At 36.5% G+C, this 16566-nt stretch overlaps 1 protein-coding gene across 1 annotated transcript in view; it reads left to right on the forward strand.

The window, feature by feature from the left end:
• Positions 1-16566, forward strand: part of smap1 (small ArfGAP 1) — a 134890-nt gene that overhangs the window by 108349 nt on the left and 9975 nt on the right. The window contains exons 7-8 of the mRNA XM_056471455.1: positions 14051-14276; positions 14863-15179. Coding sequence (XP_056327430.1) covers positions 14051-14276; positions 14863-15179 — 543 coding nt within the window. The remainder of the gene's footprint in view (positions 1-14050; positions 14277-14862; positions 15180-16566) is intronic.

Consider the following 16566-nt stretch of genomic DNA (forward strand, 5'->3'; position numbering starts at 1 on the left):
CCTAACCCTCCCCATATCATAATTGGCTTAACCACTCTGTCTCCTCTTCACCAATCAGCTGGTGTGTGGTGTGCAGTCTGGTGCAAAATGGCTGATGTCTCGTCATCCAGTTGGATGCTACACACTGGTGGTGGATGAGTGGATTCCCCTATTGTGTAAAGTGCTTTGAGTGCCCAGAAAAGCAATATATAAATGTATAGAATTATTATTATTATTATTATTTTAATTATTACTATAATATTAGATGTTATTCTAACCATTGTAAATAAACCATTAAAAATAAAAACCTTTTTAAAAAATTGTTTTAATTGTTTTAGATTTTTGTATTTTTCTCTTTTTTGTCATTTTTATACTTTTTTATTTTATTATATATTTTTTATTTAAATTAAATATAAATATATTTTGCTGAAATAAAATGTTATGTTGTCATCTGAATTTAAAGATTGCTATTGTGTTGACTATATATGAATAAATATGTCTGAAAGTGTATTTATTTTTATGTTAAAGTTGAAAGACATGTTATCAGTAACTTAAAGAGTAAAACAAAAATGACTGAATAACATTCATCACATTTTTGTTTTATTTAATTTAATATTTTCATTCAATTTTTTTACATTGACATTGGTGATTTCACCTTCCTCTTCACATGTCACCAAAGACACTGTTAAGGCCAGTAAAGCACCAATCTTACATTGCAGTAGGTTCAGACTTTCTTTGAATGGACTATTTTCTAGTCCAAATATCTACATTTCAAAGCAAAAACAAGATTATTTTACTTAGCCCATTGGCAGATAATTTAGCTTATTTTAAATAAAAATTTTTAATTTTGACTTTATTCTAAAGTTGAAAACATACATTATTTCTTCTTGATCTAAAATGTTTGATATTCGGACTAGAAATAAGACAAAGCAAAGTAAGAAAAGCATTTTTTTTGCATTGTGATTATTAAACTCCTGTACCTGAATACTATACTAGACTGTCCAGAAAACAATATTTATCTCAGAAAAATAAAAAAAACAGCAATATTAGATTTTTCCAATATCATTCAGTCCTAATTCTAACCATTGTAAATAAACCGTTATAAATAAAATCTACTTTTTTAGTTATAGTTTTAATTGTATTAGATTTTTGTATTTTTTATTATTTTATTATTTACATTTTATTTAAATAAAAAAAAATTTCCATCTAGCTGAAATAAAATGATATTACATAATTAAAGCATTGCTATTGTGTTGACTATATATGAATAAACATGTCTGAAAATGTTTTTATTTTTTATTTTAAAGTTGGAAGAAGTGTTATCAGTAACTTACAGAATTAACAAGAGTTCTGCGGGGTCTTCAAAAGTCTTAATGTCTTAAATTTCAAAAATAAAATTTGAGGCCCTATAAAGTCTTAAATTTACTGAAATATTGTGTTGTAGGTTCTAATTTTTCTATAGCCGTGTAAAGCTACCCAATCAGGCCAACACCTATCCAATCAAACATTCCATCTTAATAGAAGTTTTAACAAAAGTTTATTTATTACTTTATTTACCAATATGGCTTGATTATCTTCCTTACAATAATTTGACATGATGAAACCTGTAGAAACTAACATTTATTTTAATAATAAAAATAATTAACATTCCAAAAAATCATAAAAAAATTAATAACATCACTTTTTTGTTTTATTTATTTTAAGATTTTTATTACAATTTTTGCATTGACACTTTTCGTGAGAGCTTCTTTAGCACCAGTATGTACTTTTTTCCTGCAAGTATAGTTTGGTGTTCACATTCAATCAGGCTTGGTGTGAACATGAACAGTATGCTTTGTGCGTGCTGTTGTTGATGGCGTAGCTGTGTATTCCCCAGATGGCCTCTTGTCTCACCCGCTCTCTCCTGCTGACTGATCCTCAGACTCTGAGCTGCAGTGGGACATTGGCAGGGTGGCACTGCCAGACTCTGCGCTGGCACACACCCAGCCTGCGAACAACCATCTTCCCACCAAATCCAACCAAACCCATTTGGGGGCACTTCTGTTCTTTTGTTTCTTAATATTTCTGTGGGATTTTTTAAGTGAGAAGGGAACTGTGAGGGGGAAACTGGATTAGCCCTGCCCACAGCACCACCAGAGTGCTAATTATCAGTGTGGGGCTGCTAATCAGACAAAGCCCACTCTGTTGCACATAAACTCTCTTTCTCTCTCAGTGGGTGCGAGTGAGCGGGTGAATTATGTTTGGGGGTTGGTAGAGCTAGAATATGCATAGTGCTCAGTGAAATACAGGCCGCACTGTGTGTTTGTGTGCGTTTCTGTGCTGATGTGGGGGTGGGAGAGATCAAATATTCATGGGTTTTGGCGCTACAGTGATTGGTGGTGAATGAGTTTGGTTGTTTGAATTTAATGCACAGTATGTGACTGTTCACCGCTCATTGCGATAGAATATATGATAACAAAAACTTGCTTCTCAAACATTAGAAAGACCATTTGTATGTTAATCGTCCATTTGTCTATTTCTCTTTTCATCTCTATGGTTCTTTCTATTATTCTGTCTATATTTTATCTTTCTGTCATTCTATCATCTGTCATTCTTTCTGTTGTGTTGTTTTGTCCTTTGTTTGCTGATATTCTGTTTATCAGTCTATCTGGCCTTCCCTGTTCATCCTTCTTATTTTACATTCACTGTCAATCGTTCAATTATGTTGATTGTTCTCTTTCGTTATGTTTCTGTTTCAGTCTTTTTTTAGTCTGTTGTTGAATGTTCTGTTGAATGTTTTCTTTCATTCTGTTGGTAGTTGTCTTTTTTTTGTTCTACACGATCTGACAAAAGTCTTTTTGCTTATCCAAGATTTAGGAACAACAAATAATAACTTGACTTCTAGTTGATCATTTGGTCTCAGAAGTGGCTTATATGAAACACAAAGGCCTCTAGATTACGCTTATTTTACCAAAATAAAATATGATCATGCCTTGGTTTTTAATTATTTAATTAGGGTCTGAGTTTGCTTAGACAAAAGTCTTGTCACTTAACAGAAATAATGTACAGTATAGTAGAATATAAAGTCATGGTGCAGTGGAAAAAGAGTTAATATTGTGTATGACTCCCATGATCTTGGAGGACTGCATCCATACATCTCTGCAATGACTCAATTAACTTATTAATAAAGTCATGTGGAATGGCAAAGAAAGTTCTTGCAATACTCCCAGAGTTCATCAAGATTCTTTGGATTCATCTTCAATGCCTCCTCTTTCATCTTACTCCAGACATTCTCAATAATGTTCATGTCTGGTGACTGGGATGGCCAGTCCTTGACCTTCTTTGCTTTGCTACTCTGCAGATCTTTCAGATAACACCATGCTGAATCTAACCCCAAACCATGATTTTTCCTTCACCAAACTTGACTGATTTCTGTGAGAATCTTGGATCCATACGGGTTCCAATAGGTCTTCTGCAGTATTTGTGATGATTGAGATGCAGTTCAACAGACATTTTATTAGAAAAATATACCTTTTTTCCTCTTTCGTTTTATCTGTTGATTCTTCTTTTTCACTCTGTTGTCCATTCAGTCTTTTTTAGCCATTTGTTCTCTTTCGTTCCATCTGTTGATTGTTCTCTTTCTCTTGTTAGTTCTATCATTGTATAGTCCTCTGTTCTCTTTCTTTCCATCTGTTGAGGGTTCTCTTTCGCTCTGTTGTCAGTTCTGTTTTTTTTGCCATTTATTCTCCTTCTTTTCAATCATTGATTGTCCTCTTTCATTCTGTTTTTAGTTCTGTTATCTGTTTTTAGTATTTTTTCTTCTTTCGCTCAATCTGTTGATTGTTCTCTTGTTATTTTTATCATTTTGTAGTCCTTTGTTATTTTTCCTCCATCTGTTGAGTGTTCTCTTTCATTCCGTTGTCAGTTTTTTTTGTCTTTTTTTTCTCTTTTCATTCTATTTGTTGATTGTTCTCTATCGCTCAGTGAGTTCTATCTTTTCTTTTAGCTGTTTGATCTCTTTCTTTCCATCTGTTGATTGTTCTCTTTCGCTCTGTTGTAAGTTCTGTCTTTTTTAGCCATTTATTCTCTTTCTTTCCAATTATTGATTGTTCTCTTTCATTCTGTTTTAGTTCTATCTTCTTTACAATTATTTTCCTCTTTCTTTCAGTCTGTTGATTGTTCTCATTCTCTTCTGTCTTTTTATAGTCTTTCTTCTCTTTCTTTCCATCTGTTTATTGTTCTTTTTTGGTCTTTTGTTGGTTCTATATTTTTTGTCAAATTTTCCTCTTTCGTCTCATCTGTTGAGTGTTCTCTTTCATTAGGTTGTTCACCTTTTTCTCTTTCATTCTATTTGTTAATTGTTCTCTGTCACTTAGTAAGTTCTGTCTTTTCTTTTAGCATTTTGTTCTCTTTCTATCCGTTGATTGTTCTTTTTTTGTCTGTTCTCAGTTCAGTGTTTTTTAGCCATTAATTCTCTTTCTTTCCATCTGTTGATTGTTCTCTTTCGCTATTTTGTCATTTCTATCTTTTCTTTTAGCCATTTATTTTCTTTCTTCCCAATCATTGATTGTTCTCTTTCATTCTGTTTTTAGTAGATTAGATCTTCTTTGGTCTTTTTGTTTTGTTCTGTTCTGTTGAATGTTCTCGTTCTCTTCTATTTTTCATAGTTCTTTCTTTTCTTTTTCCATCTGTTCTATTTTGGTCTGATGTTAGTTCTTTTTTTGTCATTTTTATTCCTCCTCCTTCTTTCTGTTGATTGTTCTCTGTCCTCTGTAATCAGTTCTATCTTTTTTTAGTCATTTGTTCTCTTTCCATTCGTTGATAATTCTGTTGCTAGTTAAATGTTTTTTGTCTATGATCCTGTCTGTTATTTTTTCTGTTATGTTCTCTGTTTGCTCATTGTTTCCTCTTTCTTTGTCTGTTGTTCATCTGTATTTAATACTACTATAGCTCTTTCTCTCGTTTTTATCTAATTCCATTTGCCTTTTGTTCTATTTGTCATTCATTCTATCATTTCTTTACTTTTTCCTCCCTTTTTCTGTCTTTAAATTTATTTTCTCTATTGATCTATCTGACTCATTCTATCTTTCCATCTATAATTTTGCTCGTCTTTCACTCTGTCATTCTGTCTGTCTTTAATTCTGTTTATCATTCCGTTTGTCATCCTGTCTTTCCATCTGTCATTCTGTCTGTTTGTTCTATTTTTCGTTCTGCCTGTCATTTGTTCTGCTTTCCCTTGTTTAGTTTTTTGCTATTTTGTCATTCCATCTGTCATTCTGTCAGGTATTCATCTAATTTTCATTCTGCATTTTGTTTGTTCGATCTACTTCATTCCTAAATGGTTTATTCTATCTACACAATATTAATGTTGTAGTAACTCTTCCCATTTTTCGCATCTGATGTTTGTTAATATACAAAAGTAAAAACACTTCAGTATTTGTATTGTGCTGTTAAAAGATGTGCATTCATGTGTCAATGTTCTCCAGACATATGAACACAAAAGTTGAGCCTCTCCTTCTCGTTCACAGAGCATAGAGAAACATATCAGCTCCTCGCTCTCTGAATTATAGAGTCTTGGTCTCTTGTCCTCCCCCTGCTCATCTATTTTTAATTCTAATAGCATTTCCTGTGTCCCACCGCGGACCCCCCGATGGATCCCTTCAAATGTCACTCATATTACAAATAGAGAAAAGGGCTTATGTCATTTCTTTTTCATAATGTGGCCCGAAAAAGAAAAAAACAGGCTCACTCCTGCTAAGTAAGTATGTTCTTGCTTGTTTTGGGGGTTTTGAGACTAGCTGTCAAAAGTTGTGTGATTTCTTTGTTCCTCTTGTGCATATCAAAGCCAGAGCATGCATTTATGTTAGAGTCAGCCTTCACAGGTTAATCAGCCGAGGGGTTTGCGTATCAGATGTGCGAGGCGGTGTTTGGCTTATCGCACCGCAGTGCCGTTCACCGGTGTTCAGCTTCGCTCGGCTCTTATCAGATGTGGAAACTGCAGCAGCAGCAGCTGGAGGTGTTCCTCCCGCATACCTAAGCGCATCGCAGGCCAATCTAAATGGGAAGAGAGCATCCGCATGTGTCCCTTCCAACCTCCACACCGTCCTTCCAACCCTAGCGTTTTGTATCTGATTACTGTGGAACATTTTCCGTGCCCGGAGCTCCGGGACACTGATGGATAGACAGCGGGAGAGCAGAGACTCTCGCCTTTGAATCACGCTCTTTTCGTTTAGTTTTATTTATGAGCTCATGTCAGGCTCGTACTTCAGCGGTGAACTTGTGAGAATGGCCTGTTCGATATCTGCCATCTGAGTAAGCATGTTTGCCACTTAATGATACTAGAGTGAGATGATTTTTGTGGGGAGAATCGATTGATACACGTATCTATTTGTTTTCGCTCGATTTGAATACAAATGATGTGGCACATTCTCTCCTGTGTTCTCGTTGCCTCTCTCTGCGTTTCTCTTCCTCTCTCTATGGAAGGTGAAATGTTATAATTAGCTCTAGTGCTTAAAAGACCCTGTGAACTCATTTGCCGACTGCAGTTTCTTTCTTTTGTTGAGTAATTTCATGTTAGAATGGAGCTTTTGGACCTTTTTCATAGCCAGTTGCTGTTATTTTATGTGGCCATTTTCTTCTTGGTATTACTGGTCATAGGCGAGTGGCTTTATATATAACTACGAAACAATAATACGTTTATTTTAAAGCATTTATGTAATGGTATATACACTTGAAAATACACTTTTATTTACCAAATTGCGTGCTGTTCAAAATATGTTTCTCTGTAGCTCACTAAAGCTAGATAAATGCATTGCAAACAGTATTATTATAAACTAGCATTAAAACGGTTTACCTATTTTAGTATATTTGAATTGTAGTTTATCAATGTTGAAGCTGTTTGAAAGACATGCTCATTGTGGATACGTACCCCTGTCTACATTTCTGGAGAGTGCAAATTATGTAGCCATGTGCAAGTCTGGATGCATTTCATCTTTAAAATGAACTCTATGGGGTGGTATGACGCCGTTGACGCTTCTGTTCCTTTTCACACCACCTCTGACTCCTTACCTCCGTGTGGACAACTTTTCTGGTCTGACCAGTTTGGCCAGTAGCTCCCTGTCTACATCGGCGGATTTAGAACGCAAAGCGGATTTGACAATGATGACGGGGTTCAAGTCCAGCAAATAATGGTTCCAGAATCCAGATAAAACAAAAGCAAAAACAACAACAACAACAAAAAAACAACAGGCTAAAAAACGTGGTGAAATCACATGGCTGCTATGGCTTTTATTTTTCTATATTTCTTTTGAAAACACTATCTGTGGGGTTTAGGGAATATAGCAATCTGTATACAGCAATCTAGCATGCTTGGCTGAAGTGTGTATTGCGCCCTCTGGTGGATTTACGCAAGAGAAATTTGGGATCATCAAAAATGTGCACAGCGGTCTCTGGTGGATTTCCAAAAACAAAAACTGCGAGCAGATGTACTTCGTTACATATTTTCATATTTTGCTGTCCCTAAAAATGTAGATCTGGGTACATATGCGCAAGGAGCCTGGGTTAGTTTTTTTATAATATTGAAAAGAGTTCCTGCTTTAAGACTGTGATTGGCTGTTTTCTTTAAATGTAAGGAAACATAGAACTGCATTTGTTTTAAATAGAAAAGGCTTCAGTGTCACTTACTATCCACTTAATGTATAGATCATTATTACATGTAGTCACTCACTTTCCTTCAGCTTATTTCCTTTATCACGGGTTTCCACAGCATAATGAATTGCCAGTTAATAAATGTATTGATGTCTTTTTTACAATAAAAATTTTTGAGACTCCAAACTTTTGCACAGTAGTGCATTTACTCAAAATTGTGCACTGTCATTGTAACGTATACAATTTTTTTTAGCATATAAATTGCTCAAAGCTAAAAGGCAAAGACTCTAACACAGTATACAAAATCGCATGCTGTAGTAGGTATTAGATTTCTTTTTGAATTAAATGCTATTAGGGATGCTCATTTTGGTTAATTTTGCCAACCAACAACTGGCGCTCAACTGGTCAGATTAATATAAAATTATTGTTTAATTTTTAAAAATGAATTGATGTGTCAATTTTGTGTCTGACACATTAAATATTGCATTTTAAAATACTGATTTATTTTGACATGCGAATATCTTCACGCGCCCGCAGTGTTTCCAACAGCATAGAAAAACAGAATAAACTAAATAAAAAGAATAAAATAAATAGCCCTGCCCTAGATATTTTCACTTAAATTACAACTGTAGATTACAAAACGAAAACACTGACTGAATTTGGTTTAAGAACTGACATAGGCTGTTTTTTCCAATCATGTTTTTTTCTTCGGTTAAATGAAAATAGCAGATTACCTCGAATCAATCTCTCCATGAAAAAATATGCATTTAATTAATGCTCCGCTGTAATACTTAAATCACAAACCTCTGTCAACATTTTTAATAAAAGTCATTATTTAAAGATTGTCTTGAGCATCTGATTTTACTTTTGAGCTTGTGTGCTTTTATTTGATCTGTCCAGTGGTTCATGTGTGTGCTGCGTGTGATGGGAGACAATGACAAGGCACATATGTTAACTTTTTGTAAAGTATAGGCTACTATAGCATATAACAATTTTGTTTTTTACATATAAAATTGCATTAATTTGCATACATGTTTTATAAGCTATAAAAAGAAAGCCTCAGTTTGGTTATCATTATGCAAAAATCAAGAAAATCATTGGATTTGTTTGGCTATGTAGGCTATTTTAAATATGGATATTTTATAAGAGCTATAATTAACTGTAATTTTCCAAATGGAAAAAATGGTTGGTTTGTTGGTTGTACACTAAATCTTCAAAACTATAGCCTATTTGTTGTGTTTATGAGCGATGCCGGAGCGCGCTCTGATGGATAGAAAACCCAGACACTCTGACTTGTGGCCAGCTTGTTTCCAATGCAGTGCACATTTCAGAAAATTATGTTTGCGGCTTCTTTTTTTCCAATTGTGCAAATAAACGTGTTTGTCACGTGAATCTAGGACAGAGGCAATCAGCATCAGCGCTGGTTTGGCATCAACTCGTCTGTGTCAAACTATGACCAGAAATATCCTTCTTTCATTTAGCTTCTTTGGCAAAATATGTCTGTAGGCATGTGCGTTTGCACGTGATACCGTTAGTCGGTTAAAAATACGTCCTTACGGTTATCGATTAATAGGCTATTATGAGCATCTCTAAATGCTATGTTCTACATAATATGATATATGAAATGAAGACACATTTAATCTACCTTGCTGTAATTGTCTAATGATCTTCTACCTTAATGGAAACTTCACTTCCATTAACAGCTCTTTTCCTATTGCCTCTTATGATAGAAAAGTGTTCATCAGAACATCAGAATCTTGCTGAAGTATTCAGTATTCTGTGTTTTCTCGCTACTGTTTTAATAATGCAATGGATTTGGGCCTACTAAGCACACATACTGTTTTTCACCTGCTGTATAGTATGAAGGCAGGCATAATTGGGTGAAAGGTTGCTTTAATGAGGTTCACCAAGCATGGCTTATATGTTGATTGGTTAAAGCATGGTGTGTTGCCAGCGTAGAGTACTGCCATGCTGCTTATAGTGGTGTGATGCCCTCCTGATTCTTAATCAGGGATGGAGTGAAGCTTGTGCCAAATCCCAGCATGCCTCACCCAGGTCTCACACATCACTGAACATGACCTTGGGCCTCTGTTAAGTTCCTTCAGCCATTTTCCACCAGAGCCAGAGTTCTTGTTAGTAGGGCTGTGTGATATTAAAGAACAGTGTGATATGCGATAGCATGGTAAATAATGCAGTTTTTAATGTGATATTATTTTTAAAATGTATTTTTAAATATTACAACTGGGCGTCACAGTGGCTCAGTGGTTAGCACTGTCGCTTCACAGCAAGAAGGTCGCTGGTTTGAATCCCAAATGGGCCAGTTGGCATTTCTACAGATATGGCTACTGAGAACGCGCGTTTCTGCACGCGCAGTACTGCAATTTGTCAGCTGCAGTCACACGCTTTACTGCGGTTGTATAAGCCTCCTTTTCATAAAAAAAAACAAAACAAATTCTGTGCTTTACGCAATAGCCACCAGGTGGCGCAAGGAACAACCACTTTTCCATTGACTTATTTGTCATGCGTGTTTAGATGGGTTAGGTGCAGGCCCGTATTGGCTAATCGGGAGGGCCGGGAGAGTTCCCGGTGGGCCAGTCCATTTTTTGGCCACTAGGTCTGGTGTCCCTAGCTGCTTTCACTTTCAGCAGTCGCACTTTATTTATTTATTTGACCATAGCCTCATTCTTTTTATTCATTATTTTGCCGCAGCTCCGCTCTTTTTATTTTCTCGCAGCCCCGTGAGCAAAATGCAGCCTGCAGGTCATTCAACCCCAAACAGCGGCACCTTGGTGAAAATAAGAATTCGAATAATTAATATTAATGAATATTACACCTGCTCAATAAAAATTAGATGATTCACTACATTAATAAATTTGACATAACTTGATCAGAAATCCAAAACTGGGCGGATGGCAAGAAGCACTCGACTAGCTTAATCCAAAGAGGTGCGCTATCTGCACTTAGCCTACATAGACACTCCAAAATCTGCATTTTAAACAGTTAAACTATATAGTATAAGATAACACACACAACTGCCTAAAGAATGCCATTTTCACACCGTTTACAGGTAGCTCTCGTGCTCAGCAAACCCATATCAGTTCAGTATGCTCACCATGTTACATAACTGCCCCCTGCTGGCCATGTATTTCTTGTGTTACACCATGTTGCGGATTCACGCACTACTGCGGAGGTGTGCGATTTCTCTTTAAAACACTCGCGCGTTCTCAGTAGCCATATCTGTATGTGGAGTTTGCAGGTTTGCAGGTATGAGTGCATGTGTGAATGTGAGAGTGTATATGTAGGTTTTTTCCAGTATTGGTTTATTGGCATCCTCTGCATAAACGTATGACAGAATAACTGGAGGTTCATTCCGCTATGGCAACCCCTGATAAATAAGCGACTAAGCCGAAGGAAAATGAATGAAAACAAACAAAAATCAATACAGGAAATATCACCACCCCTTTGCTCCACTGGTGTCATTTTATCAACTTTCATCAAGCACCGAATGCAGCAAACACTCTAGCTTACCTGCATAGCTGATCGTAAATGCAATGCTAATTTCATCAATGAAAATAAGGGTGAAAAATGTTTATTGCTTATAGCTAAACACAAACAAAATCTTCTTTGCTAGTTAGGCTGAAAACTATGAATGCGCACGCTTATCCGCTCATCTAATCAATGAACAGCACATTATTGTTGATGACAAAAGACGGCTATGTGGATTTTGTAATATTTGACAGTTGGAGGCTGGAGGAAGGAGGAGGGGGCCATAAGAAGAGGCCAAAACTACAAACTATAGCGATATGCACATTTGTAATATTTCAATATTTTGCACTGTCCTACTTGGCATGCTGACTAGAAATACAGCCTGTGCATAAGACCAAGAAATTTCCTTCAGTTTTGTATTAACAGACTTGCTTTTCTGAGGGTGACTTCATCTTTGGGGCTGCCGGACTGTAATTGAGTAAAAGAATGCAGGTGCTTTGACAGAACACAAACTGCCTCTCACTGATTGTCTCCTCCATCTTCTGCTGCTTGTGTGCACTTTAACTTTGTGTAAACAGTGAATTGTGTCTCCACTTCATGAGCTGTTCATTCATCACAGCTGCAGTCTAATTAATGTCATTTCTCTGCTTGGAGACGATGAAGCCTTTCTTTCATCTTTGCTGTTTGTGTTGTTTCTTCTCGAGTTTTTACAAAATGGATATTTTTATCCAGGCACCTTTGATTTGATTATTTGGCAGTTGCATTGTCTTTTAATTTGGTGTCTTAAGATTTGATCACATATGTTGTTGTTTAGTGATGAGTGGGATATTAAGAAACCAAATTACTAAGATGTTCATGAGTGAAATTCCCTTAAAGGAATAGTTAGCCCACAAATTAAAATTACCCCATAGTTTACTCATCCTCCAGCCATCCTCAGTGTAATTTGCTTTGTTCTGTCAGACAAACATAGTGGAAGTTGTTTTGAAATGTAATATTTACATACTGTATAATGGTGTTGAGTAGTTGAAAAATGTTTTGAAGCTTCCATAAACCTGTCATAAAACTAACCCATACGGTGCCAATGGGGTTAACACTGCACTAACATTGATGTGTTTTTGTAACAAAAATATTTACAAAATTTTTAATTAAAAACCCAAATTACTGGCTGCAACTTCTGGATGACCTCTGACTATGTATGACATGACTTAAGACCCTTTTGTAGCATAACCATTGACGAGTCTATTTGAAATAACCATCTATATTAGAAATATTTTGTTACAAAAACACATCAATCTGCTTTATAAGATACAGTTGAAGTCAGAATTATTAGCCCCCCCTGTTTATTTTTTCCCCAATTTCTGTTTAATAGAGAGAAGATGTTTTCAACACATTTCTAAACATAATAGTTTTAATAACTCATTTCTAATAACTGACTTATTCTATCTTTGCCATGATGACAGTACATAATATTTGACTAGATATTTTTCAAGACACTTCTATACAGCTTAAAGTGACATTTAAAGGCTTAACTAGGTTAATTATATTAACTAGGCAAGTTAGAGTAATAAGACAAGTTATTGTATAACGTGTTTTGTTCTGTAATCTATTGAAAAAATATATTGCTTAAAGGGGCTGATAATTTTGACCTTAAAATTGTTTTAAAAAAATGAAAGCTGCTTTTATTCTAGCCAAAATAAAACAAATAAGACTTTCTCCAGAAGAAAAAATATTATCAGATATACTGTAAAAATTTCCTTGCTCTGTTAAACATCATTTTGGAAATATTTAAAAAATCAAAAAAATCAAAAGGGGGCTAATAATTCTGACTTCAACTGTATGTGTTAACCTCCTGGTGGTCTATGGGTTAGTTTTATAATGAATTTATGGTTCTTTTTGGGAAGCTTCCAAAAAAGGAGCACTGCTTAACACTATATACAGAAGGGAAGAGCCCCGATCAAATTTAACTTTGATTTAGTTCTGTCTAAAGGAAGAAAGCCATACACACTGAGGATGACTGGGCCGATAAACAATATTATATCGAATTGCGATTAAAATTTATGTCAATAAAAATGATAAGCTCTGGAATTTTTTACTCCATATTGATCTAAAAGCCAATCACACCGCATAAATGTTCAACAATGGAAATTTAAAAGTGTTGATATTGGAGATGTGCCATTTAATGGACCCTCTAATTTTTGTGGCTTCAGTCATTGTTGGGGTACTCTTTTAAATCTGGTAGCATTAACAACTTGTATCGAAATATATATTGTCCCTTAATTTGATTTATGCTCAGAAACCTTCTAAAACCAAGGAGGAAGAGATCTTTAAAAGGAAGAGACGATTTTTAAAATGAATATTTATCAATTTTGTCATTGTTAATGTTAAATTTATATATAATGAAAACATTAGTTAGCCCTATATAGCATAGACATAACTACACTTACCTCTGTTGGATACAATAGGAAGCATACAGCTTAAAATCTTTTCTCTCATTTGCTCAATGAAGTTGTCACAACACTGAGATAGCTGACAGGTCTCACACTCAAGGCTCATCACATTCAGTTCTAAAATCTGTCTTAAACAGCCAGAGTAGTTGTTGGCCACCAGAAACAGATGCTTAGAGGTGCTGCAGGTGTGTGTACGCTCATACACAAACAATGTGCTCACATTTTTAAATGTAAAGTGGAGTGACACAACGGGGTGCAGAGCTTAGCATCCAGTACTGTATGTAGCCCGTTTTGGAGTTTAGTTAATCAGGAGGTGTACATCATTAATGTTGACTTAGAGAGTATATGGACATCTGGCAGTTCAAATGCCTGAAAAACAAGAAGTAATCCAGATTGGTTTATGATTTTAAGACTCGATACATGAATTTGTCTGATTACTGACATGTTTATTGGTATATCAGGCATTTATTGTGTGCATGAGTGTTTAAGTTGACATCTCCTGTTGTTTGCAGGTGAGTTCCAGTAAGGCAGCTGGCAGCGCTCAGGCCAGCTCTGCCGGAGGGGCTGTGGCAGGTGCTACGGGCACAGGAAGTGCTGCTCCAGCACAGGGAGATCTGGACCTGTTCAGCGAAACCAGCGGGAACGGCAAAGCTGAGGACTCTGCCAAGAAACCTCTCTCCAAGGACTCTATTCTCTCCCTGTATGGCTCTAGCACTGTCCCACAACAGCCTGCACAAGGTACATGCATCCCCCAGAGTCTCAATTTCTTATTCCTCAGAGAAGGACCGTTCTGAGCGGGAGAATGCAGATCTATAAATGGAGCTATGCGTCCAGAGTCCATTTCTAATGGTGCTTTGGGAGTTTGTGTGTGTGTGTGTGTTTGAGAAAGAGAGAAAGCAAGAGAGGTTCTTGAGAAGCACTGCTTTAATGGAGGTATCAATAATTCAAGCACTGCGTGTCTCAGCACTCTGATACTGCTGAACGTGGTTTAAAGCTGCCCGCTTCGCCTGCCCTGCTCTTCAAAGAGGACATTTCCCAAAACCTCACATGCTCCAAATGAAGGCCCTGCCAATTTTCCACCATCAGGACGATTTAGATGCCCCCCTCTTTCATCCTGCACACCTCTTCTGTCTCAAAGATCCATTTCCTCTGGGCTGGGGGCGAGGAACTGCACACATTAGTGCAGATATTGATTGCTTTTTGCTGTCTGTGGGGCTTTGTGTGCTCTGTTCTGCTTCTGTTTTTGTCTCTTTGAACCTATTGAACATGTCGTTGTGTTTATATCTGCTTATTTTTGTATCTTTGTGCATTTCTGCTCCCACAGCGACGGCGATGTTTATGGGTCCATCTCAGATGCAGTTTCCTGCGCAGCCACAAGGGAACTTCCAGGCCTTTCCAGGGATGGGAGGAGCAATGCCACCCACTACCATGATGGGGGCAGTCATGGGCCAGGGTGGCGCTATGATGGGCCAGAATACAGGCATGATGGTTGGCATGACGATGCCTAATGGATTCATGGGAAACGCACAGCCAGGGGTGATGGGCTTGGCTCCAGGCATGATGGGACCTCAGGGCATGGTGCCCCCTCAAAACATGTATGCTATGCAGCCGGGTCAGCAAGGACAGTGGAATATGGCACAGGTATGTTTTTTAAGTGGATTTCTGACTGTTAATGGTGCTGTAAGCAGTTTACGAAATATAAATACTCCTACAGTGATAGCCAGAATTGTTAAGGGATTGTGGTTTGCCTTTCAGAAACATACTATGCTATATGCCTGTCCTTTACAGCAAAACTACATACGTTTGACATGGGAAATAGCATGTAAAAATCACATGTGAACGTGTAAAATGTGTGTGTGGTTTTGGAATGGTTTCATTTGTAGAAATTTAGACACTTTTTTTCCTTTTAGGTCTTTCGTATGTATTTCTTATGTGTTCCGCATGTTTTCCAAATATTTGACATGTAATTTTTAACATCATTGCACATCATCGACGTGCAGTGAGGTTTGTGGCTGGTGAGGCACAACTCTTTCGGGTCATATTTACAAATACATTGCACTCAACATATTTGCCAACTGCTGATTGTGATTCATATATCATATCAACATTCTTTCTATACACATGGAAGGTACATATTGGGCCAAGGAAGAATGTAAAATGTGTAGCGCTTAATTATGCCTCCCAAAAACATCAAGGTGGACGCTACAGCCTATAACAAGCAACACAGCATCACGGCGGATGCATGCACTTTCTCTCTCTCTCTCTCTCTCACTCACAAACATACACGCACTTAAGCGCACATATACACACACACACAGAGGATTTGCACTCTGGTCTTACTTGTAAATGAAGTCTTGAAATGGCTTGAATTACTTTAAAATGATCGAGTTATCTTCCGTCCTGTCCTTTGAAGCAAGCTCTTTAGCTCCGTTGTTGGTCGTCCATTATTTATTCACGTTTTGATTACAAGTACAATTACAGTTTAATTACAATTTAGAGAAATTTTTGAGCTGGGATATTAACCTTATGGTTAGTCAGAGCAAAACATAAAGTAACGGACTTTTATTGAATTTTACTATGTAGAAGAAGAGCAACCACTGAACAAGAATAACTGTGAGCTCACGCGCACCCTCTTCATTGCGGCAGACCTACTGCCTGCCTCACCTCATGTCTTTTCAGTGTGGCTTTATGTCAGATCCTAGCACAAAATAAGTGATAGCGTTTCAATAGGTAGCCAGCCTATTGAAAAGGGTGGCTTTTTGCAGTTATTCACCTCATTTTTTAAGAACTAATCTTCGCTGGATCAGCTTTTCAGATGGTGATCATAATCACACTTTTATGAGGCACCAAAATAATTTCTTACAATTTTGTCAAAGTGCTTACCATACTATTTTACTACAAAGTATTTATTTACAAATTTGGATTTAAACTGGAAGTTAATTCAGTTTTAGAAATCTTGTTATATGATTGGCATTTAAAAAAAGAATAAAGAAATATAAAAAAATACATATTTTTAAAAACAAATTGT

The sequence above is a fragment of the Danio aesculapii genome, chromosome 13 (assembly GCF_903798145.1).
Source record: "Danio aesculapii chromosome 13, fDanAes4.1, whole genome shotgun sequence".
Classification (NCBI taxonomy): Eukaryota; Metazoa; Chordata; class Actinopteri; order Cypriniformes; family Danionidae; genus Danio; species Danio aesculapii.